Genomic DNA, 22,625 nt, shown 5'->3' with positions numbered 1-22,625 from the left:
GCAAAGATGGCTGCACGGTGAGCGAGGAGGAGGAGGAGGCGGCGGCGGCGGCGGCGGCGGCGCCGGACGAGCGGCTCAGAGCGCCCGCAGCGGCCCCGCGCAGCGCAGCGCCCAGTCCCCCGCGGCCCGCGGGGCGCCCCCCGCAGCGCGCCCAGCCCCGGGGAGCCCCGGGCCCCCGCCTCCCCTCCCCCCGCCTCCCCTCCCCCTCCCCTTCCTCCTCCTCCTCCCCCTCCCCGCCCCCCCTCCCCTCCCGGGCCCGTAGGCGCGGGCCCCGCGGCGGCGGCGGCGGCCCAGGCCCAGGCCCAGGCCCAGGCCCAGGCCCAGGCGGCGGCAGGCCCCGGCCCCGGCCCCGGGCCCGGGCCCCTGGCGGCGGCGGCGGCGAGCGCGCGGCGCCCCCTCCCCGGCCCCCTCCCCCTGCCCCCTCCCCGGCCCGCCCGCCCGCCCCCACCGCGGCCCCTTCATGGACAGGAACTACCCGAGCGCCGGCTTCGGGGACCCGCTCGGCGCCGGGGCGGGCTGGAGCTACGAGAGGTCCGCCAAAGCGAGGTAAGGAGGCCGGGCCCGGGCCGGGGCCGCCTGGACGGGGCGGGCCGGGGGGGGGGCGCCTGCAGCCCCGGGGCACCCCCGCCCCCACCCGCCGCGGCCTGGCCAGCCACCCCTCCGCTCCCCTCCCCTCCCCCGCCCTCCGCGCCCCCACTTCGGGGCGCGCTGGAATGCCAGAAAAGGCCAAGGGGGGGGCAGAGGCCTCCCCCTGCCTTCGGGGAAAGAGAGGGAGGGCGTGCGGACCCCCAGAGGCTGCTCGGCCCCCTCCCGCTCCCCCACCCCACTCCTATTGTTCGACCGTTGCTCGAGGCCCCCCCCCCATCCCCAGCGGGTGGGACGCCCCCCCCCCCCGGACCAGGAAGGGGTGAGCCCGGAGTGGGCAGGCGGGTCCCTGGACACACCCCCACTCTTCCCTCGGCAATCTTCCTCCGTACCCCCCAGCTGCAGGACCCCCCCCCCACATCCCCTCCCTGGCAGGTTGGGCTCCAGGGCTTCCAGGCCCCATTTCCTCGCTATAGCTGCTATTTACTTGTGTGCCTCTGCTCTGTTTACGTGAGAACGTGGCTTTGCATCCATCCCTTCCAGAGTGCCTGGCCCCCGGGCACTTCCCGGGCTTGGAGATCTGGCCCGATGGGGGAGGCTCCTGTTGACCTATGGGAGCCACAGGTTGCTATCTGCCTAGGGATGCCCTGTGGCTTTCCTGCTGGGCTCCTCTTCCCATTCTGGCCCTGGGGTCTATGATCACTTCCTTTGAATGGGCTTCTGCCTCCACATGGGGGGGGACAGCATTGAAGGATGGGTGCCCTCGATGAGCATCATGGGCTCTTTTCACCCACGTATGGGGCTCGTTGTGCCAGAGGGACCCTGGGCAGTCCGGTAGATGCACCACGGACCTCTCCCTCCCTTGGGTCTCTGCGACCCCCCCCAACCAGCGAGGTCTCTGCAGCTTCTAGAGAGCCGGCCTAAGGAAGTTCTTTCGTTCTCTACCTTCCCTTGGGGCCTGAGGTCTGGGCTGACGGGGATCTCTGTGCTCCTGGATTCCCACCTCCTTGTGACAGTGGGTCCGTTCCATTGTGGATCCAGAGAATAGGGACCCCGGTGCTCCCCTCTGCTGGGAGCTTCCCACTTCCAGAGAGAGAAGGAAAGAAGCCCCAGTGGATATGTTGGCCTGGAAAGCCCAGGATAACCTTCCCGCCTCTTTCCCCCTTCCCAGCTTGGTATATGGCGGCTCCAGGACTTCCCACCCTGAGACAGACATCTTACACCGCCAGGCTTATGCAGCCCCTCACCCACTTCAGGGGTATGCCACCAATCATCACCCTGCAGGTAGGGCCGTCGGACCCAGATCCCCTGGAACGGGAGCCCCTCGTGCTGGGCCCTCCCCAAATCCCAGTCTCCACTGCTTGCGTTTCCTTGAGCTCTCCCCTCGGCCTGTGCTCTCTGATGGGATCTAGCAGGCAATCCTGGTCTCGACCCTGACTGAGATTAGTCCTGGCTTGGCTTTGTCACCCTATGTGACTCAGGACAGATCCTTACCTGTCCTGGCCTTCATTTCCTTCCTCTGCAAAGTGAGCTCTCCAAGGTCTCTTTGACCTCCAGAATTTCATTTCGCACTCCTCCTTCACTGCTGGTCTCTGCTCTCCCTGTGGCTCTCCTCATCCCCTCTCCTTAGAAAGTCAGTCTCTGGGCACTGGCGGGCTCCCTCCTTTAGGTTCCTTTCTTCCTTATCCCTCTGTGCAGATAGCCAGCCTCCTTCCTGCCTCTCCCCCTGCTGCCTGGCCACGCCCCCTGCTGCCTGGCCACGCCCCCCTGCCTGGGTGCCCCCTTTCCCCCCCCATTCTTTCTCTCCTCCATTTGGTGCCAGGGGCCTGGGTGGGCCGTCTTCATTTCGTGGTCCTTCTCGGTCCCAGGCTTGGTTTTGAACCGGGGAGGCCCTTACCCTACTGCCTGTGCCTCCCCAGGGCTCTCTGGCTTGTTTGACACGGGCCTTCACCATGCTGGTTCCGCTGGCCCAGACGCCTCAGTCATGAATCTGATCTCTGCCCTGGAGTCCCGGGCCCCCCAGCCAGGCCCGTCTGCTTCCTCTCTCCTGTCCCAATTCCGAAGTCCATCCTGGCAGACAGGTACCCTAGGCTAGGTCGGAAGCCGGACGTGCGCTCGATGGGGAGGAGTGGGCTTGGTGGGATGACCGGCCTCCTGTCTGACCCTGCTCCCTCTCCCCAGCCATGCACACACCTGGTCCCACGGAACTGTTCATCTCGGGGGCCCTGCCCGGCTCGGGGACGTTCCCATCCTCCTCGGCGCTATCTGCCTACCAGCACCCGGCCTCGTTTGGGGGCCGTCCCTTCCCGGTGCCATCGTCCCTCAGCTTGCAGGACCCACCCTTCAGCCCACCGGCCAACGGGCTCCTGTCGCCACATGACGTCTTGCACCTGAAGCCTTCCCAAGCCCCAACCGTGCCCTCCTCGTTGGGCTTTGAGAGGCTAGCGGGGGGCGGCGTCTTGGGGCCCGCCAGCCTGGGGCCGGCTCAGACTCCTCCCTACCGCACAGGACCGCCTGAGCCTCCCCCCCCTCCTCGCCATCTCCCCACTCAGTTTAACCTCCTGGCCTCCTCTTCTTCAGAGCAGTCCTCTCCACAGTTATACAATTTCTCCGGGGCTGCCCCGCCAGGGCCCCCACCAGAGCGGGCCTTGCCCCGGCAAGACAGCGTCATCAAGCACTACCAGAGGCCCGCCAGTGCCCAACCCCCTCCTCCGCCACCCCCTCCCCCTCCGGCCCACTCCCTACAGCACTACCTGAGCTGTGGTGGCAGCTATCCACCCCCAGCCATGGGCCACCGGGCCAGCCTGGCTTGTAGCCCTCTCGGTGGGGAGCCTTCTCCTGGAGCCGGGGAGGCAGCTAAGGGCGGGCAGGGGGCGGCTGGTGCAGGGGGGACAGGGGCAGGGGGCCGGGCGGCAGGTCCGGAAGCTGGGCCGGGGACGGGAGGGCAGGGGGCTGGCACAGCTGGGGGTGGCTACCGCCCCATCATTCAGTCACCCGGTTATAAGGCGGCCAAGGGGGGTTATGGGGCAGGGGCGGGAACGGCGCGGCCCCCCCCATCCCGCTCCACAGCCACACCTAAGTGCCAGAGCCTGGGGGGTGGGGGTTATGCTACTGGAACTGGGAAGCCCAGTGGGGCAGGTAGTGGTGGGGGCCAAGCTTACTCCCCAGGCCAGCCCCAGGGCCTCCTGGGTCCCCAGGCCTACAGCCAAGGTTTTGGTGCCACCCAGGCCCAGGACCTGAGTAAGGGGCCTGGCTATACAGCAGGGCCTCCCCAGGCCCAGCCTGGTGGGCCTCCTCAGCAACCCCCTCCCAGCCTGACCACCTGCCAAAGTTACTCACCTGACCAACTCCAGAGCCTTCCTTACGGGGTACAGAGTGAAGGCTATCCTGGCCCTGCCCCCCACTCCCAGGGCCTGCCCACAGCCAGCCCCTCACTCAGCTATAGCACCGGCCACTCTCCGGCCCTCTCGGGCCACGGTGGAGCCTGGGGCCACACGCCAGCCTCCTTAGGTGGCGGCGGGGGTGGGGAAGCTAGTCCTTCCCACATCATTCGGCCCTTACAGTCACCGCCAGCTACTGGGGGAGGGCGGCCCCCAGGGGTGGCCAGTCCTGGGGCCCCGGGAAAGTACCTGAGTTCGGTGTTGGCCTCTCCGACCTTCCTGGGCCCCCCTGGTGGGGGGGGTGGCTACCCTGGGGCGGGGGGTGCTGGGGGCTATAAAGGTAAAGGAGATGGGGGGGAGCTGCTTGGGGGGCCGGGGAGTGGAGGGGCAGGTCAGCGTACCGAGGACGAGGACTTCCTCATCCAGCACTTGCTCCAGGCCCCCAGCCCACCCCGGGGCTCGGGTCCTGACGGGCTAGTGGGAGAATGCGAGGAGCAGAGGGGCGGCGAGGGGCCCGGCGGCGGGAGTGGTCCCAAGGCCGCAGCTGCCGCCGCCTACGACCTGGCCAAGGAAGAGCAGCAACGCTACCACCTGCAGAGCGTGATTCGGACGAGTGCCAGCCTGGATGACGGGTCCACGCTAGAGCTGGGACTGGGGCGGCTGAAGGACAAGAAGAAGTCTGCCAGCAGCGAGCGGGGTGGGGGCACGCCTGAGGCCCTGGCCACCTCTGTGGTCCACTATGGGGCCGGAGCTAAGGACTTGGGCGCCTACCTGCAGAAGAGTCCGCCCCCGCCTGCCCCAGCCCCGCCGCCTCCCTCCCACCACAACCTGCTCTTGGAGGGGGCCCCAGAGCTCCCTCTGGTCTTGCCACCCCCTCCACCACCCCCTCCACCCCAGCTCTTGCCTTCAGTGCTGACCCATGCCCCCAGTCCCCCGGCCCCGCCTCCTGCCCCCCCACCCCGCAAGGTGGGTGTGCACCTCCTAGAGCCCAGCCCACGAGATGCTGGTCCTCTCCAACTTGAGGCCCACCTCCGGGGGCCCCCTGGCCTTGAAACTTCCCCCAGCCCCCGGCTGCGGGCAGATGAGGGACTGGAGGCTCCCGGGGCCATGCAGGACCTCCTGGGTGCTCTGGAGCCCCTGCCTCCACCCCCGGCTGAGGCGGGCGGCCCTCAGCCCGGTGAGGCCAAGGACCCGGCGGGAGCCTACCGAAGCCCCAGCCCGCAGGGGCCCAAGGCACCTCGCTTTGTGCCCTTGACATCCATCTGCTTCCCCGATTCGCTGCTGCAGGACGAGGAACGGAGCTTCTTCCCCACCATGGAGGAAATGTTTGGTGGCGGAACTAGCGATGATTATGCCAAGGCAGGGCCCCCAGAGGATGAGGCTGACCCCAAGGGCAGTGGCAGCGGAGCCGCCCCCCCGGGTCCTCCAGCCTATGACCCTTATGGTCCTTACTGTCCCACTGGACCCGCGGGTGGGGGCCCTGAGCCGCCTGGGCTGGGCCTGGACCCTGGCAAGCCCCCTGTGGAGCTGCCATCCACAGTTAACACGGAGCCCCTGGGCCTGATCCAGACTGGGCAGCACCAGGCCCCCCCGCCACCCCCGCCACCCCCACCTCCACCTCCGGAGCCCAAGGGCGGCCTTACCTCACCCATCTTCTGCTCATCGAAGCCCAAGAAGCTGCTGAAGACTTCGTCTTTCCACCTGCTGCGGCGGCGTGACCCTCCCTTCCAGACTCCCAAGAAACTCTACGCCCAGGAGTACGAGTTTGAGGCTGACGAGGACAAGGCTGACGTGCCTGCTGATATCCGTCTCAACTCCCGCCGCCTTCCCGACCTGCTGCCAGACCTCGTGTCCAGTTGCCGGTCACGCCCGGCCCTTTCGCCCCTGGGCGACATTGACTTTTGCCCGCCGGCCCCTGGCCCCACTGGACCCCGACGCCGAGGAAGGAAGCCCACGAAAGCCAAACGGGATGGCCCGCCACGGCCCCGGGGACGGCCCCGCATCCGGCCCCTGGCTGAACCCCCTCCCGGGCCCCAGTTGGGTGCCCAGGCAGATGGAACCAGGAAACCCCGGGGCCGGGGCCGGGGCCGGGGCCGGAAGGCAGATGAGCCCAGTGCCGAGGGCCTGGAGCCCCTGAAGCCACTCAAGGTGAGGGAGTGGGGATGTTTTCCTGGGGCTCCTTCGGTCCCTGGGGGCAGCAGTGGGTGGTGAGTGAGATGAAAACGTAACCGCTCTACCATCTCTTCCAGATCAAATTGGCGGTGCCCAAAGTTGGAGAGGGTGGCGCCCCAGTGCTGGGGGAGCCAGCCTCTTCTGGACCCATGGACGGGAGCCTGGATTCTAGCCAGACTCGGGAAAAGATACAGGCCAAGATCAAGGAGGTGGAAGAGAAGCAGCCCGAGATGAAGTCAGGCTTCATGGCCTCCTTCCTGGACTTCCTCAAGTCCGGCAAGCGGCAGCAGCTGCCCTCCGGCTCGGGGCCACCCCCAAGCCCTTCCAAAGCAGGGCCTGCCCGGACTCTGGGGCCTCCCCCAGCAGTGGCCCCTCCACCGCCACCTCCCCCGCCCGCCCCTGCCTTCGGGCTCGGCGGGGCCCTCGAGGCAGCCGAGAGTGATGGCTTGGGCCTCGGCTGCCCCTCGCCCTGCAAGCGTCTGGACGAAGAACTGAAGCGAAACCTGGAGACCCTGCCGTCCTTCTCCTCTGATGAGGAGGACTCTGTGGCCAAGAACCGGGACCTGCAGGAGAGCATCTCCTCTGCCATCTCGGCCCTGGATGATCCGCCTGCCCCCAAAGACCCCGGTCTGGCTGCCACCCCTGCTGCGGCCTCCAGCCCTGGTGAGGCCCCTCATCAGGGAGCATGGTGGCGGGCGGATTGGGCCCAGAGGCTGTCCCTGCCAGGGGCGAAGCTCCTGAGGACCCAGCTCTTGGGGGGAGGAGCTGCGGGAGACGGGGGAGTCCTTAGGGGCCTCTAGAGCCTAGAGCTGTGGGATGAGGGGCTCACAGGCTACGTTTGCCCCATCTGTAACAGCTAGCTTAGAGCCTGGGCCTGGACTGAGGACATCCCAAGTTCAAATCTGCCCTCAGACCTATCCATGCCCTGCTGTGTGACTCTGGGCAAGTCACTTAAGCGCTTGTGTGGCAGCGCAGACCCTGCCTCAGTTTCCTTCACTGTGATATGGGGATCCTAACAATACCTATCTCCCAGGGTTGTTGCGAGCATCGAATGAGATGATATTTGTAAAGTTCTTAGCCAGGGCCTGGCCCGGAGTGTTCATTTAATAAATGACTGTCTCCTTTCCTTCCATTTTTTGGGGGGGGGGGGGGATCCTGGGAAAGGCAAAGCCTTGAGTTTGCTTGCTTGGTTGGCTGGCGGTTTGGAGCTCCAGGTTCTGACTCGGTGCCACCCCCATCCCCCGTCTGTCCTTGTTCCTTCAGAGGCCCCCATCCTGGAAGAGAAGCCGCCTCCATCACCGGCTATGTCTTCTCCTCCCTCACCCCCTTCTCCCCCACCCTTGGTGCCCCCAGAGCCGGCCCCTTCCTCTCCAACCCCTCCGCCTCCTGTGCCAATGGCGCCACTCCCTCCGGCAGAGGTGCCAGCCCCAGTCCCGGCCCCGTCCCCTGAGGAGCCGGAGCCACCCGATGCTCGGCCCTTGCACTTAGCCAAGAAGCAGGAGACGGCGGCTGTGTGTGGGGAGACTGACGACGAAGCCGGGGAAAGCGGAGGTGAGGGTATCTTCCGAGAGAGGGACGAATTTGTCATCCGAGCTGAAGACATCCCTGCCCTCAAGGTGAGTGCCCGGCCTAGGCTGTCGGGGCACCTGGCTCTGAAGCCCCATAACCCTTCTTTGTAGAACCTCAGTTTTTTCTTAGAACATGGGGGCGGTCTTGGTGGCTTCCAGTTTTTCCGTCTCAGGAGACAACCAAAGCTTTGAGCAGAGGGTGGATAGCAGGCCCTTGACTATGCCTCTGAGGCTTTTCAGTAAGAAATCCTGAGAATGGGTCCCAAGAGAACCCAGGGCGAGGGGACCCTCGAATGACTGGGCCCAGCCAAAGGAGAGCTAGTGGGTAGAGAAATCTAGCAGGGGACCTGTGAAGGAACTTGGCCTCAGCATTTGGGGTCAGGAGGAGCTGGGTGGGATTGCTCCACCCCCATTTTAGTTTTTTTTTTTTTTTGCAAGGCAAATGGGGTTAAGTGGCTCGCCCAAGGCCACACAGCTAGGTCATTATTAAAGTGTCTGAGACCAGATTGGAACCCAGGTACTCCTGACTCCAGGGCTGATGCTCTATCCACTGTACTACCTAGCTGCCCCTTCCACCCCCATTTTAGCTGGAGGAAGGCTGAGACCCAAATTGGGGAGAGGATATGGCCCCAGGATCTTCAGTTCCAGAGCTGAAGTTGCCTCATTTGTTCTTTACTTAATGCAAAAGTTCACCAGGAGGCCTACTGGTCCTGACCCTCTTAATCAGAGCCCAGGACCCCCAAATAAAGGGGATCTGGATGCAGATTCCAGAGGCTTCTGTCATCACCTAAGGAATCTAGTTTGGCCCCTGTCCTGATCCTGGGACCTCCTTGAGAAGCCAGCTGGGGCAGGGAGGTGGGGAGGAGGCCAGATTCTCATTTCAAGGACCAGGGTGCTAAGTTTGAGAACATGAACTTGGGGGAGCTCGTCTGAAGCCAGGAAATGGGCTTGAGGGTCAGGGAAGAAAGCAAGGACAGAGGAAGCCCCGAGTACCAAAGGGCTGATGTCGGCCCTCCCTCCTCACAGCTGGCCCTGCAGACCGGCCGGGAGCCGCCCCCCATCTGGAGGGTTCAGAAGGCCCTCCTCCAGAAGTTCACCCCAGAGATCAAGGATGGGCAGAGGCAGTTCTGTGCCACTAGCAACGTAAGCCCGGTTGGGAGCAGGTGGGGCTCAGGGCTTGTGGCCTAGAGCCCGCCGGGAGAGGGTCGTGCCAGGGCCCTGTGGACATGAGGCTAGAGGGAGCCCTAACTCTTAACTGCTTTCCCCCACCTGACCAGTACTTGGGTTATTTCGGGGATGCCAAGAACCGATACCAGCGTCTCTATGTGAAGTTTCTGGAGAACGTGAACAAGAAGGATTACGTGAGAGTCTGTGCTCGGAAGCCTTGGCATCGGCCTCCGATCCCTCTCAGGTACTCAGGGGCGAGGCCATGGAGGAAGGATGTCAAGAGAGGGTGTTGGGAGAAAGGGTCTGGGGGGAGCTGGGAAGCAGAGGCCCAGGTGAAAGAGAAAAGGAATCTGATTTTTTTTTTTTTTTGCTTCTTGTCTCATTGTCAGACGTCCAGGACAGCCAAAGGCTGCTCCAGCATCATCCGGGGCAGCAGCCCCAGGGGCTGTGGTGTCCATTCCCAAGCCCCCAGCTCCTCCTTCAAAGCCAGAGCCCCCTGAGAAAGTTCCAGAGAAGGCCCCTGAGAAGGGCCCGGAGAAGCCCCCTGAGAAGGCTCCCGAGAAAGCCCCGGAGAAGCCCCCTGAGAAGTCCCCAGACCCAGCCCCCGAAAAACCACCACCTCCAGTCCGCCCTCCCGACAAGGAGAGGGCTCTGCGGTCGGAGCGGGTCACTCGAGGGGAGCGGGGCCCCCGCTCTGGCCCACCTTCAGCAGAGGCAGCCCCAGCCAGGCCTCCACGCCCTCCCAAGGCCCGTCCAGCCAAGGTGAAGGCCGAGCCTCCCCCAAAGAAAAGGAAGAAGTGGCTGAAGGAGGCGAGTGAACGGTCAGCGGCGACCAGAGGCAGCTCGTCTGAGTCCGAGTCCTCCCCCGGGCCCCCCAGTGAGGATGGTGAGGGCCAGGCCAAGGTCCCTGAGCAAGGGGCCTGCCTTGGCACGGCTGGCATGGGCATGGGGGTGGGTGACCTAGAGATCAGAGAGGTGTGGGGTTGGTGGGTGACAGGGCCCGGATGTGGAGAGGGCAGTGGAGAGCTTAGCATGGCCAGGTGAAGAGAAGAGGGGGTGGAGACTGGTAGAAGGAGCTGTCCCACCTCCCTTCCTAACAGAGCGGGCGGCCCCTGGGCGGCTGCTGAAGACCCGAGCCATGAGAGAGATGTACCGCAGTTATGTGGAGATGCTGGTGAGCACAGCCCTGGACCCTGACATGATTCAGGCCTTGGAGGACACACACGGTGAGTAGACCGGGCCTCCCTGCAGAGAGGTTGGGGCCCCCAAGGGACACTGGGGTCCTGACAGATGATCTCTCCTCAGATGAGCTGTACCTGCCCCCAATGAGAAAGATTGACGGAATCCTCAATGAGCACAAGAAAAAAGTTCTCAAGCGCCTTTCCCTGAGTCCAGCCTTGCAGGTACCTGAGAGGGGAGTGGGAGTGGGGAGGCCAAGGGCTTGGGGTTGGTGGCCCAAGGTGCCTTCTGACCCAACTCTTCTCCTCCCAGGATGCCCTGCACACCTTCCCCCAGCTGCAGGTAGAGCGTGGCAGTGGTGGGGCCGGGGGAGCGGAGGGTGCCCCCGGGGCGGGCTCTGGTGCTGTGCGGCTTCGGCCTGCTGGAGACCCGTATAACCGGAAGACCTTGAGCAAGCTGAAGAGGACGGTTGCCCGAGCGCAGGTACATCTCCCGGAGCCGCGAGCAAAAGGGGTGGAAGGTGGCCTGGTCTGGGTCTTCCCTGGAGCTCAAGCCTGCTCTGCCTCTTCCCTGTTCCCAGGAGTTCAAGGTGGAGCTGGATAAGTCAAGTTTCTACACGCTCTATCATGCTCTCCACCACTACAAATACCACACCTTCCTTCGCTGCAGGGACCAGGTAGCACCGCAGCCCACCTGGAGACCATCACCTTTTAGCCGGGGGGGGGGGGGAACCCTGCACCTAGCTCCCTGGGGCCACAGCTCCCTCTTTTCTTCTTGGTGGGCCTGTGTGTGACCTGTCCTGTCTAGCACCCTCTCTCCCCATCAGGGAGGTGTGGTGTTCTATCTCCTTTTGTTTTGTTGGCCTTTCCTTCCCAAGGGGCCCTGCTCCCCTCCCCCCGCCCCGCACCAGGGGCCCCATTCCCACTTCTTTCCCTCTCAGTGGCTACAGTGGCCTGTCCTGCCCATAGGGCCCTGGGGCCACCTCCCCTCTCCCTCTCTCTTGGTGGACCTGTGTGGACTGTCCTGACTATGGCACCCTCTCTCCCCTATCAGGGGAGTATTCCCATCTCCATTTCTCTTGGTGGCCTGTGCTGCCTATGGGGCCCTGCTCCCCTCCCCCACCCCACCCCCCACCCCAGCAGCCTCTAGCTCAGTCTCTCTCTGTCCTGTTTCCAGACTCTGGCTATCGAGGGAGGTGCTGATGACCTGGGGCAGGAAGAGGTGGTGCAGCAGTGTATGAGAAATCAGCCCTGGCTGGAGCAGCTGTTTGACTCCTTCAGTGACCTCTTGGCCCAGGCCCAGGCCCAGGCCCAAGGCCGCTGCGTGTGACCCAACGTCAGGATCACTGACTTGCCCTGCTGGGTTGTAGCCCCTCCCTGCCCCCCTTCACTGTACAGAGAAATTATTTATATATATATGTATAAATGTCTATTTAGTCCCCTCCCTCCTTTGCCCTCCCCTCCTCTGCCCTCCCCCATGTACATAATGTATAGGAAAAGTCTATGTGTGTGGGGGGGGCCAGGGAGTGCTCCGGCTTCCAGCCCAAGACCTTGTCTTCAAGGGCTGTCCCCCACGCTGGGGGGGCTGGGGGGGTGGGGGGCAGGGGGTCTCAGCTTGTTAATTATTTTTAATCTTATTTATTGTACATACCTTTGGGGAGGGACTCGGGGAGGGGGAAGAGAAGGGGTCTTCGCTCCGGCCCCCCCTTTTCTACTTACGGCGCTTTGTGTCTGGTCCCTGGCCCTGCCCCGGCCGCCTCGCTCCAGTGTCTGAGTGTTGTCTGAATGTGGTTCTCTTTTTTATCAGTCTGTCCGTTCCCCCACCCCCCACCCCCCACCCGCTCCCCTGTCGACTCTCCCTCCTGTCTTTCTCTCGGGCTTCTCTAAGATTCACCTTGTATACACTGTGTACACAGAACCAGCCGGGCTCCGGAACAGCAACCACTTTATTTGCATGGGCTAGCCCTCCTGTGCCTCTGTCCTGCGCGGCGTGGGGGGAGGGGATGATGTAGGGAACCGTTCTTAGAAAGTCACTGTGTGTGTGGGGGGGGTGATACATTGCCTATGAGCCTGGAAAAATGAGAACTCCCCAGAGGCTGCTGGGATGGGGAATGAGCTCCCTGCCATTGGAAACTTCCAAAGGACTCTGGTTGAGCCTGCCAAACCTGAGGACGCTACAGTCCTCCCCGCAAGAAGGAATGAGGTACAGTGAACCCTAAGCAGAAGAGGGGCTAGGGATGTCTGAAAGCTTCCCCCTATCTCCCCCCGCCCCCCAGTTGGGGCCGGGCCGCATCGTCTCGCTAGTTGTCTTGGGCCTGTTGTGAGCTTGGCCAGGAACTGATGGACACTATCTGGTGTCGGCAGTGCTGTTTATTGAGAGGTGGGGTGGCAGGGTCTATACAGTCGTGATTTTGAGGCTGTGAGGAAGACCCGGGGGACCCCAAGGCAGGGGTCTTGTGGATAGTGTAGTGTAACTGGGTGTGGAGGGGAATGGGGGGTTGATTCCCCAGCCCTCCTCCCTCCCCCAATAGTCATTGGACAGGAGAGGTAACAGGCACCATGTGGGGAAAGGCCCCCCACAGTAAGTGGGGCATCTGGAGTCCCATCCGGAGGTGCTGCTCTTAGCCTCAGGGGAGAAGAGTTACAGGAGCAGGCAAGGGCAGCCCCCATTCCCAGTCTTCTTCCGGGGAGGTGTTGGGGGGCTGGGGGGCAGCTCTTGTTCCTGGTACTTCCTGTGGAGAGGGGTGCTTCGTTTAGGGGGGGCCCAGGTCCAGTAGGTGTAACAGGGGCCCGCGGTGAGGGAGTCCAGTGGATAGGATCAGCTAGCCTCCCGGGAAACCGGGGCTACTAAGTGTGTGTGTTGGGAGGGGGGAGAGGAGCAATTCCTGGGGCTCCGGGAGGGCTGATGAGGCCCATGCTCACCGGATGGCGCGAACCAACTGTTCAAAGGCTTCGTCCACGTTGAGTCGAAGTTTGGCCGACGCTTCGAAATAGGCTATGTGGCGGCTGCTACAGAAGGCTGCGGCCTCTGAGCGGGGTACCTGGGCCAGTGGGGGGTAGAGGAGAAGGGGCTGAGCAGAGGCCTCCCCCGGCCTCAATCTCCCCACCTGGCCTCCCCCCTGCCCTCCGCACTGTCCCACCTGCCTCTGGGTCTCCAGGTCGGCCTTGTTGCCCACGAGGACGATGGGGAAATCGTCTCTGTCCTTGACTCGGAGGATCTGAGTATGCAGCTTGCCCACCTCGTTAAAGCTGAAGCAGAGGGGGTGCGTGGGGGCCAGGAAGCCATTGGGCCGGCCCCCCACCCATCCAGAGCAGCTCGATCGGGCTGCAGGGGCTGAGGCCCCCCCCTTGGGTTTCCAAAGGCGGCCCTCCATTCCTTCCACAAGCACCGAGGCTAGCCCGGAGATTTGGGGGCCGGGCAGCCAGGTAGCTCACCTCTGCCGATCGTTGATGGCGTACACCAGCAGGAAGCCGTGGCCGGCCCTCATGTACTGCTCCCTCATGGCCCCAAACTCCTCCTGCCCGGCGGTGTCCAGGACTGCAGGGAGCAAATAAGGGATGGGGGGGGGGGCTATGCCTTCCTCCCTGCCTCTGCCTCGCCAGCCGGGGCTCAGCCTCGCCCTCCCCCCTCCCCGACAACCCTCTCCCGCTCACTATCCAGCCGGGCCGGGATGCCGTCCACATGGCACAGCTTGGTGTAGGAGTCCTCGATGGTCGGGTCGTAGTCAGACACGAAGTAGGACTGGCGGGGAGGGGGCGGCGAGTCAGAGCCCGGCCCGCGGCCGCCCAGCCTGGCCGGGCCTCGGGGGGCTCCTGCTCGGGTTCGTCCCCGGTCCGCCCCGTCCGCCCCGGCCCTCCCGGCCCCGTCCGTCCGCCTGTCTCCCCGGCCCAGGCTCCTCGGCCGGCTGCAGTCCCCCTCCCTCTCCAGCCTGGGACGCCGCCAGACGCCGCGGCCGGCCCTGCCCGGAAGGGGGGAGCCTCCCGCCCTTCCTGCCCCGGCCTCCTCTTCCCTCCCCCGCCCCCCGCCGGGGCCAGGGCCGGGGGGGGGGGGCGCCGGGCCGGGGAGCAGAGCAGGGGACCCCGGGCCGGGAGAGAGCGGGGCGGGCGGCACGTGCGCAGGAGGCCCGGCCGGCCCCGGGGAGGGGCTCCGGGGGGCGGGGCTCGGGGAGGCGCCCCCTCCCCAGCTACCTGGATGAACTGGATAGTGAGCGCGCTCTTGCCCACGCCGCCGCCGCCCACGACCACCAGCTTGTGCGTCTCCCCGGGGGGGGCCGGGGCCGCTTGGGCCGCCCCCGGCCGGCCCCGCCCGCGCCCCTGCCCGGACCCCGCTCCGGCCGCCGCCGCCGCCGCCACCCCGCTCATGTCGCCGGCCTCGGCCGCCGCCTCGGGGCCCAGGGAGGGGCCCGGCCCGGCCCGGCCCGGCCGGGGCGGGGCCGCGCGGGGGGCGGGGCCGGCGGGGGGCGGGGCGGGCCGCGCCGAGGAGCCCCGGAGGGCGCTCGGGGCCAAGCTGCGGGGGTTCCAGGCGGCGGGGCCGGGGCCGGGGCCGGGGCCGGGGCCGGGGCCGGGGCCGGGGCCGGGGCCGGGGCCGGGGCCGGGGCCGGGGCCGGGGCCGGGGCCGGGGCGGCGCGGGCTCGAGGCTGCGGTGGTGCACGCGTGGCCTCTCCCGGCGCGGCCCGGGCCGGGCTGCGCTCCCAGCGCCCCGTCCTCCTCGGGGTCGGGCGGGGTCCGGTCCCGGGGGGCGGGGTCGTGCACCTAACGGGCCCGACGCCCCCCGAGGGCGCGGGGAGCGAGCCGGTCCGGGAGGCGGGCTGGTGCGGCCGCAGGGGCGGGCCCTCGCTCCTGCCCGGGCCGTGAAGTCATCGCATTCCAAACGCATGAGCCCGAAGGCCGGAGGCCGCAAGCTGGGGGCCCCCCGAGGTGTGGGGCTGGGCCAGACCCCTCCCCGTCCAAATATTCCAGCCCTCCCTCGCCCCCCCTCGCCCCAGAAAGGGCGGGGGGGCGGGCCCGCAGTCGTCCGCTCCGCCTGACAACTGACATTCTGTTGGCCCAAAGCTCAGCGAGGCCTCGTGCCCCTCATCCCTCCCTCCCGTCTCCCATCAGGACGACCTCCACCTCCGGATCTCCTAGGAGGGGGCGCCCTCGGCCCTCGGGAGAGGGTGCAAGTCCAGGCTTTTTGGGGTGAGGCGATGCACTTTGGTCCCGCTGCCCCTCCACCCTCCGGGACCACAACTCCCGAAGGCCTTTGCCGCGGGTCTTTTCCTTCCGGCTGCGCGCAGAGCACTGTGGGGTCGGGTGGGGAGGGGCGGCCTGGATACTTTCAGCCCCACCTTCCTCCCTTGCTCTTTGGCTCGGCTCGGCCTTCCTCTGCTTCCGCGCGTCAAGAAACTACGCTTCCCGGCGGGCCGCGCGCGCCGCCGCGTTGCCCACCGGGAAGCGCAGTTCTCGGGCCGGCTGCCGCGGGCAGGAGACGCTTTCAGGCGGACTGCATCTCCCGGCGTGCCCTGCGGCGGCGCGCGCCGGGCCCCGCCCCGCCGCGCCTTGCCCCGCCCGCGCCGGGGCCCCTGAGCCGCAGCCGGAGGAGCGAGAGGAGATCGAGACGAGAGGAGAGAGAGGAGGCCGCGGAGCGGGGCGGAGGCGGAGGCGGAGGAGGCGGAGGAGGAGGAGCGGCGGCGGCGGGTGAGGACGGCCGGGCGAGGGGGGAAGGACGGCCGGGCGGAGCGGCGGCCGGGGCGGGGAGGGGGCGCCGAGGCCCAGGCCGCCGCCGCCGCCGCCGCCGCTGCCGCCGCCGCCGCCGCCGGGGTAAGATGGCCGCCCGGCCCAGGCCCGAGCGGAGCAGCGCCGCCGCCTAGGCCGCCCGGCCCGGCGCCTGCTGCCGCGGCGGGAGCGGGGGGAGGGGCCTGGGGCGCGGCCGGGGGGGGGGGGGGGGGCTGCAGCCGCGGCGCCTCGGCTGCCCCGGCTGGAAGCCGGCCCGGGCCCGGGGTGCTGGGCAGGGCCGGGGCCGGGACCCGGTGTGCTGGGCAGAGCCGGGGCCGGGGCCGAGGCCCGGGGTGCTGGGCAGAGCCGGGGCCGGGGCGCGGGGGCTGCTGGGCAGAGCCGGGGCCGGGGCCGGGGCCCGGGGTGCTGGGCAGAGCCGGGGCCGGGGTGCTGGGCAGAGCCGGGGCCGGGGCCGGGGCCCGGGGTGCTGGGCAGAGCCGGGGCCGGGGCCCGGGCCCGGGTGCTGGGCAGAGCCGGGGCCGGGGCCGGGGCCCGGGGTGCTGGGCAGAGCCGGGGCCGGGGCCGGGGCCCGGGGTGCTGGGCAGAGCCGGGGCCGGGGCCGGGGCCCGGGGTGCTGGGCAGAGCCGGGGCCGGGGCCCGGGCCCGGGGTGCTGGGCAGAGCCGGGGCCGGGGCGCGGGGTGCTGGGCAGAGCCGGGGCCGGTGCCCGGGCCCGGGGTGCTGGGCAGAGCCGGGGCCGGGGCCCGGGCCCGGGGTCACCGCGCTTCCCTCCCCCCTGCAGCCCGCTGGGGTCCGGTCCCCCACCTGGCCTTGGCCGCTGCACCCCGCCGGGCTTGGGGAGGGGGTAGCTCAGGGATGCGCCCCCGACCCGGGGAGGGGATGCCGCCGGGGCCGGGCTGGCCCAAGTCTGGGGGTGCACGGGAGGCGGGCGAGCCTCTCCGGAGAGGGGCGCCCCGGGATCGGGACTGCCGCGGCCGGGGTAGCTCTCGGGGCACCCCGGGAGGAAGCCGCCGAGGCCGCCGCACACCAGCCGCTCCTGTCCGCAGGTGACCATGGAGGAGGAGGAGGAGCCCAGAGGCGCCTCGGCGGAGGAGCCCCGGGATGAGCGGAGAGAGGGCCCCGGCCTGCCTGCCGGAGACCCTGCCCTGGCCCCCAGCCCAGCCCCCTTGCCCTCTGCCATCATCCTGGTGAGTGGGGGAGCAGGGGGGGGGCCCTGGGCCCGGAAAAGCGTGTCCTGGGCCCGGCCTTCTGAACGCTGCTCTTCTCTCCCCTTTCGCAGCGGGCTCTTCGGCAGGCAGTAGGGGGTTCCCTGCAGGGGGAGCTGACCAACGAGAAAGGTAGGGAGCGTCCAGGCCTGCGGCTTGGGTGGTCCCTGGTCCCCCGGGAGCCTCCTGCTGCACTCACCACGTCTCCCCCTCCTGCGGCCCCCTTGGTCACTCTTGTCTCCATCCTTGTCTACCCTCGACCTTTCTTTCTCTTGCCTGCCTAGATGTCCCTCGAGCCCGGGGTCCCCGCAGGAAACGCTGCCGGAGCCCCCGAGCTGACCTCTGCCTCAGGGGAGCGGGTGGGACCGATGCTGCTGCCGTGAGTTTGGAGCTGGGGGGCTAGCCGGGAGTGGGGGTCGGGGTAAAAGCCAGGGGCCTCTTACGAGGTCTTCGTGCTGGTTCCAGGTGGTGGATCACGCCGCCCGCAGTTTTCTGGCTGGGCTCCTAGGCGTTCTCGAGCCCCCGGACTCCTGGATGCCAGGCCGGCTGGACCTCCCCACTGTTGAGTGAGTGGGGTGACCGGAGGGAAGCAGGGCGGCTGGGGTGGGGGGCTCGTCCCTCGATCTCCCGCCGTCTTCCTTCCCCCCGTAGCGAGGAACCCGCCGAGATGCTGGAGCTGGTGGCGGAGGTCCATTTGGGAGACGGCGCTCCCCTCTCTCTCCCTGTCTCGCACCCGCTCCACGGCAGCCGGGCCTGGCGGCTCAGCAAGTCAGGTGAGCGGGATGGGGAGCTGGGCTGACGGGGAGGGCGATTCAGGAGAAGCCGGCGTCTTCCTCAGGGCATCCCCGTCTCTCCCCTCTGACAGGTTCTCTGCTGCAGCCTGGCTTCCTAGGCCCCACCGGCACCTCCTCCCATCTCCCGCTGTTGACCATGGGCACCGGAGATGGGGGACCAGCCCCGCCGCCTGCTCCCTCCTCTACCTCCTCCTCGCCATCGTCCTCCCCCCGGTCCTCTTCGTCCTCTCCGCCCCCCCCACCGCCCCCTCCCCCGGCACCTCGCTACGATATCTATGACCCTTTCCACCCCACGGATGAGGCCTATTCCCCGCCACCTGCTCCTGAGCAGAAATATGACCCCTTTGAGCCCACGGGCTCCAACCCTAGCTCCTCAGGGGGGACACCATCCCCTGGGGAAGAGGAGGAAGAGGAGGAGGAAGAAGAAGAGGAGGAGGAAGAGGAAGAAGAAGAAGAAGAAGAGGAAGACGAGGAAGCCCTTTCACATAGCATCAGTCGAATCTCTGAGACTCTAGCGGGCATCTATGACGATAACAGTCTGAGCCAGGATTTCCCCAGCGGAGAGAGCCCCGGGCCAGAGCCTCCCCCCACAACGGGCTCGGGCTCCCCACCCCAGGCCGACTCCACCCGGGTGGAAGGCGGACCCCCACGCCGACGGGTCTTTGTGGTGGGGGCTGAGGCGGAGGCTTCGAGAGGGGAGGGCAAGCTCTCCCTAGAGGTGGTTACCACTGGGGCCCCTTTCCCTCCAGCTGCCCCCCCTCTGGATTCTGAGATCGAGGAAGGGGAGATCGTGCAGCCGGAGGAAGAGCTCCGCTTTGCCCCCGTGGCCCTTTTCCGAGGATCTGGGGGCCGAGCTCCCCGGCCTACCCCACCTTCAGCTGGCGCTGCTGCCAGTGCCCCGGCTGCGCCGCTGCCCCCTCCTCCGGCTCGGGGCCCCGAGGGCGATGACTTTCTGTCTCTGCACGCGGAGTCTGATGGGGAGGGGGCCCTGCAGGTGGACCTCGGAGACCCTGTCCCCGCGGCACCTCCCGCGACGTCCTCCGACCCCCGATGGACCGGCCTGGATCTCCGGCGCAAGATCCTGACCCAGCGACGGGAGCGCTATCGGCAACGATCTCCCTCCCCTGCTGCAGCCCCTGCCGCTCCGCCGCAGCCACCCCGGAAGAAGTCCAAACGGGATCACAAACGAGAGGCCAAGGAGACCCCGGCCCCGCCGGCCCCGCCCAGTCCGCCAGCCCCTGTGACCTGGGACCCCAAGAAGCACCGGTCACGGGACCACAAGCCCAGCTCTCGGTCCTCACGCCGTAGGTCGCGCTCCCGCTCCCCACGGCCACGGTCTTCCTGGTCGCCGAGCTCCGAGAGGAGGAGAGGGGGGCGCCGGTCCCGGTCCCGAGAGAAGCGAAGAAGGCGGCGGCGAAGGTCATCCGCGTCGCCCCCTCCGACCTCCTCGTCCTCCAGGCGAGAGCGGCACCGGACCAAGCATCGCAGCGAAGGCAGCAGCAAGAAGAAGAAGAAGCGATCTCGTTCGAGGGGCGAGAAGCGGGGCGGGGGGGACCCCGAAAAGGTGTCAGTGTCTGGGACGGAGAGGGAGAGCCGGCGACGGGGGGCCGTGCCCCCGTCCATTCAGGACCTCACGGACCACGACCTCTTTTCCATCAAGCGGACCATCACGGTGGGGAGGGCCGAGAAGCCCGCGTCCCGCTCGGCTTCTGTGGCCGGCTCTGGCCCTGCCCCGGCCTCGCCCTTGCCCAAGAGGGAGGTCCTCTATGACTCGGAAGGGCTAAGCTGCGAGGAGAGGGGGAGCGGGGGCGGGAAGGGATCGAGCGAGAAGGAAAGGAAACGGTCAGCAGCCCTGGCCCCCCGAGAGAAGGGGAGGAAGAAGGCAGCCTCCTCCGAGGGAGCGGAGAGGGAGCGGGACAAAGGGTCCAAGAAGGCCCGGCCGTCCTCTGGCAAAGACGCGGCCCCCAAGACTGCCAGTGGGGGCAGCGGGCGAAAGGTCAAGCTTCAGTCCAAGGTGGCAGTCCTGATCCGAGAGGGGGTGAGCAGCACCACCTCTGCCAAGGAGGTGGCCGCAGCCACAGCTCCCAGCTCTATCGGGGTTAAGTTCAGCCGTGACCGCGAGAGCCGGTCGCCCTTCTTGAAGGCTGATGAGAAGGCCTCGGCTGAACCCGGCAAAGGGGTAACCCCGGGAGGACCCAAACTCAAGAAGGCCAAGGTCAAGGCTAAGACTGGCCTCAAAAAGGTCAAGGGGTCAAAGGTGAAAACGAAAGGCCCCAAAACCAAGAAGAAGAAGGCCGGTGGGAGTGGCACAGGGACAACCCTGAAGAAATCCAAGGCGGACAGCTGTAGCCAGGCCGGACCCAAGGGGGCCGAGGAGACATCCTGGTCAGGGGAGGAACGGGCCCCGGGCAAGCCCCCCAGTCCCCCTACCCCAAAGGCGGCCCCGCCACCTCCAGCCCTCACGCCTGACTCTCAGACCGTGGACAGCAGCTGCAAGACGCCCGATGTGTCCTTCCTGCCTGAGGAGCCGGCCAGGGCCGGCAGCCGGAGTCGAGGCCGAGGAGACCAGGAAGATGGGGATGAGGAAGAGGAGGAGGAGGAGGAGGAAGAGGAGCAGCCTGGCACCACCACAGCCACTGGGGGAGGAGGAGGAGGAGGAGGAGGAGGAACAGGAACAGGAGGGGGAGGCAGTATTGGCCCCACTGAAGCCGCCCCAGAGGATGGGCCCCCAGCCCGGGCCCCCCAGCCCCCTGCCCCTCCCCCTATGCCTTGGAACTTACCAGGCGGAGTGGACTGCGCCACCAGCGGTGTGTTGGCCTGTGAGTAGGGGCTGGCCAGGGAGCGGGGATGGGAGAGTGGGACCAGAGGAGAGCTAAGGGGAGTGGTGAAGAGAGTGACAGGGGATGCTGTAAGCATGGGGGGAGGGGGTCAAGGGACAAGAGCAGACCAGCTGGCCGAACCAACCCCCTCCTTCCCCCTCGTGCTTCTTGCCTTCCTAGTGACTGCTTTGCTCTTCAAGATGGAGGAGGCTAACCTGGCCAGCCGGGCCAAAGCCCAGGAGCTGATCCAGGCCACCAACCAGGTGGGGACCTGTTGGGGGGTAAGAGCTGCTGGGGAGGGACCGGGGGGCCCTGAACCCTTGGCCTTCACATTCGCTCTCCCCACAGATCCTCGGCCACGCCAAGCCCCCCTCAGCCCTGGGTGCGACTCAAGCCCCAGGGGGGACCGTGCTGGGGCTCCCCCCTGGGCCCTCGGGCTACCTGCTTCATGGCGGTGGCAGCATGGGGCTGCCTCTGGGTGGTTGCAGCTCCTCTCCCCCTTCCCCTGGAGGCCTGGCTGGGGGCCCTGACCGCAGGGAAGGCAGCAGCAGCTCCGATGGGCGAATGGACACAGACAAAGTGAGTGACCCTGGAGTGGGATGGTCCCCAGGCTAGTAGCCGCCTCTCTGCTAAGAGGCGAGAGGCAGGGCGGCCGGGAGAAGGCAGGGGGTGGCCTTAAAGAAAACCGGGCAGGTCGGCAGACAGAGTGAGAGAGGGTGAGAGCTCCGGGCTTGGGGGTTACTCAGAGCTCGGAGTCAGAATGGTCAGGAGGGCTGAGGTGCTGCACCCAAGAGGATGTGCTGGGGAGTGAGGTGGAAGAGAACCAGAGAGGTGTAGCAGAGAGCTCAGAGGCGATAGGGAGCCAGGGGAGTTAACTGAGTAGGGGGTGACGTGGTCAGAGCCACGCTTTAGGAAAATCACTTTATCAGATGACTGGAGGCTGGATGGGAGCTGGGAGAGATGAAGTGGGCAGACCTCCCTGGCTGCCGTGGCCAGGTGGGAGGGGATATAACCCGGGAGTGGTGTGCAGAGGCAAGGAGAAGGGGGCAGTCGAGATACTACAGAGGGCACGGATGGGCCTTGGCACCATGTTGGATCTGGGGACGAGAGTGGGCCGCCAGGCCTGAGGAGGGCAGTCAGGATCTCGAGTTGGAGATGGGAAAGTCCCAGAGACGTGAGGGGCCCCAGCCTCCGGGAATCCCCCAGTGACCCGCGGTGACACCCTGGCTGGCCCATCTGTGTCTCTCAGTACCTGAAGAAGCTGCACACACAGGAGCGGGCAGTGGAGGAAGTGAAGCTGGCCATCAAGCCCTACTACCAGAAGAAGGATATCACCAAGGAGGAGTACAAGGACATTCTGAGGAAGGCGGTGCACAAGGTGGGGTCGGAGGGGTATGGTGGAGTGGGGGGGTGGGGGGCCCGAGACTCCGATTGCCCCAGCCTGGGCTGGCTCTCATCGTGGCCTTGCCCCTGCCAGATCTGCCACAGCAAGAGCGGGGAGATCAACCCCGTGAAGGTGAGCAACCTGGTCCGGGCCTACGTCCAACGCTACCGCTACTTCCGCAAGCACGGCCGCAAGCCCGGTGATCCCTCGGGTCCCTCCCGGCAGTCCAAGGAGCCCGCGCCTCCTGACAAGTGTGGCCCGGTCCTGCCCGTGCCCCCGCTCTGAGCCCCGACATATTTATGTCTCTTCTTCCTCCCCCCCCCCCACAGCCACAACTTGGTGGGATCTGGGGGGTGGTGGGGGGAGGGGACCCCGTCTGGCCTAGCCAGACTTCTCTCTGCTCCCTGGCTCCCCCAGGCCTACTTCGTCCTCCCTCCTTGTGCCCTCTTCTCTCTGGCCCTAGTTAAGGATTTCATGAAATGTTACACCCTCCAGCTTTGCCTCTGGCCTTTTCTTTTTCTGGGGAGGGGATTCGTACTGGGAGGCAGGGAAGGTGGTAGAGGCTAGGATGGGCCTTAACCCTGGATGTGCTTCAAGGGGGGGGAGAAGAGGGGGCTAGCCCCCCCCCCCTTAAGCGGGGAGGAGAATAAAAACTCATGC

The 22,625-nt window shown here is 66.9% G+C and overlaps 3 protein-coding genes across 6 annotated transcripts; 2 read left to right on the top strand and 1 right to left on the bottom strand.

Moving 5' to 3' along the window:
• The first annotated feature begins 427 nt into the window (after window positions 1–427).
• PRR12 (proline rich 12) lies at window positions 428–12,005 on the top strand. Of its 2 annotated transcripts, none has more exons than XM_074219711.1 (14): window positions 428–546; window positions 1,757–1,869; window positions 2,505–2,666; window positions 2,767–6,113; window positions 6,215–6,800; window positions 7,401–7,753; window positions 8,732–8,848; window positions 8,983–9,116; window positions 9,262–9,749; window positions 9,973–10,098; window positions 10,178–10,275; window positions 10,364–10,534; window positions 10,632–10,727; window positions 11,228–12,005. In XM_074219711.1, the coding sequence occupies exons 1-14, from the start codon at window positions 461–463 to the stop codon at window positions 11,378–11,380; spliced, it is 6,030 nt and encodes a 2,009-aa protein (XP_074075812.1). In that variant the 5' UTR covers window positions 428–460; the 3' UTR covers window positions 11,381–12,005. The 2 variants fall into 2 exon arrangements, with proteins under 2 accessions (XP_074075812.1, XP_074075811.1); XM_074219710.1 differs by having other exon boundaries at window positions 9,262–9,758.
• On the bottom strand, window positions 11,986–15,237 carry RRAS (RAS related). 2 transcript variants are annotated; one of them, XM_074219733.1, is made up of 6 exons: window positions 14,239–14,412; window positions 13,705–13,792; window positions 13,486–13,588; window positions 13,191–13,299; window positions 12,973–13,091; window positions 11,986–12,782 (listed from the first exon to the last, which is right to left on the bottom strand). In XM_074219733.1, the coding sequence occupies exons 1-6, from the start codon at window positions 14,410–14,412 to the stop codon at window positions 12,692–12,694; spliced, it is 684 nt and encodes a 227-aa protein (XP_074075834.1). In that variant the 3' UTR covers window positions 11,986–12,691. The 2 variants fall into 2 exon arrangements, with proteins under 2 accessions (XP_074075834.1, XP_074075835.1); XM_074219734.1 differs by lacking the exon at window positions 14,239–14,412 and adding an exon at window positions 15,163–15,237 and having other exon boundaries at window positions 11,989–12,782.
• Window positions 14,725–22,459, top strand: SCAF1 (SR-related CTD associated factor 1). Of its 2 annotated transcripts, XM_074219713.1 has the most exons (11): window positions 14,725–15,228; window positions 16,810–16,950; window positions 17,043–17,100; window positions 17,253–17,347; window positions 17,434–17,534; window positions 17,620–17,741; window positions 17,834–20,581; window positions 20,762–20,844; window positions 20,930–21,160; window positions 21,831–21,959; window positions 22,059–22,459. In XM_074219713.1, the coding sequence occupies exons 2-11, from the start codon at window positions 16,816–16,818 to the stop codon at window positions 22,248–22,250; spliced, it is 3,894 nt and encodes a 1,297-aa protein (XP_074075814.1). In that variant the 5' UTR covers window positions 14,725–15,228; window positions 16,810–16,815; the 3' UTR covers window positions 22,251–22,459. The 2 variants fall into 2 exon arrangements, with proteins under 2 accessions (XP_074075814.1, XP_074075813.1); XM_074219712.1 differs by lacking the exon at window positions 14,725–15,228 and having other exon boundaries at window positions 16,420–16,950.
• Window positions 22,460–22,625: the final 166 nt, after the last annotated feature.

The sequence above is a fragment of the Macrotis lagotis genome, chromosome 1 (assembly GCF_037893015.1).
Source record: "Macrotis lagotis isolate mMagLag1 chromosome 1, bilby.v1.9.chrom.fasta, whole genome shotgun sequence".
Lineage (NCBI taxonomy): Eukaryota > Metazoa > Chordata > Mammalia > Peramelemorphia > Peramelidae > Macrotis > Macrotis lagotis.
This window is presented reverse-complemented; position numbering and strand designations above follow the sequence as displayed.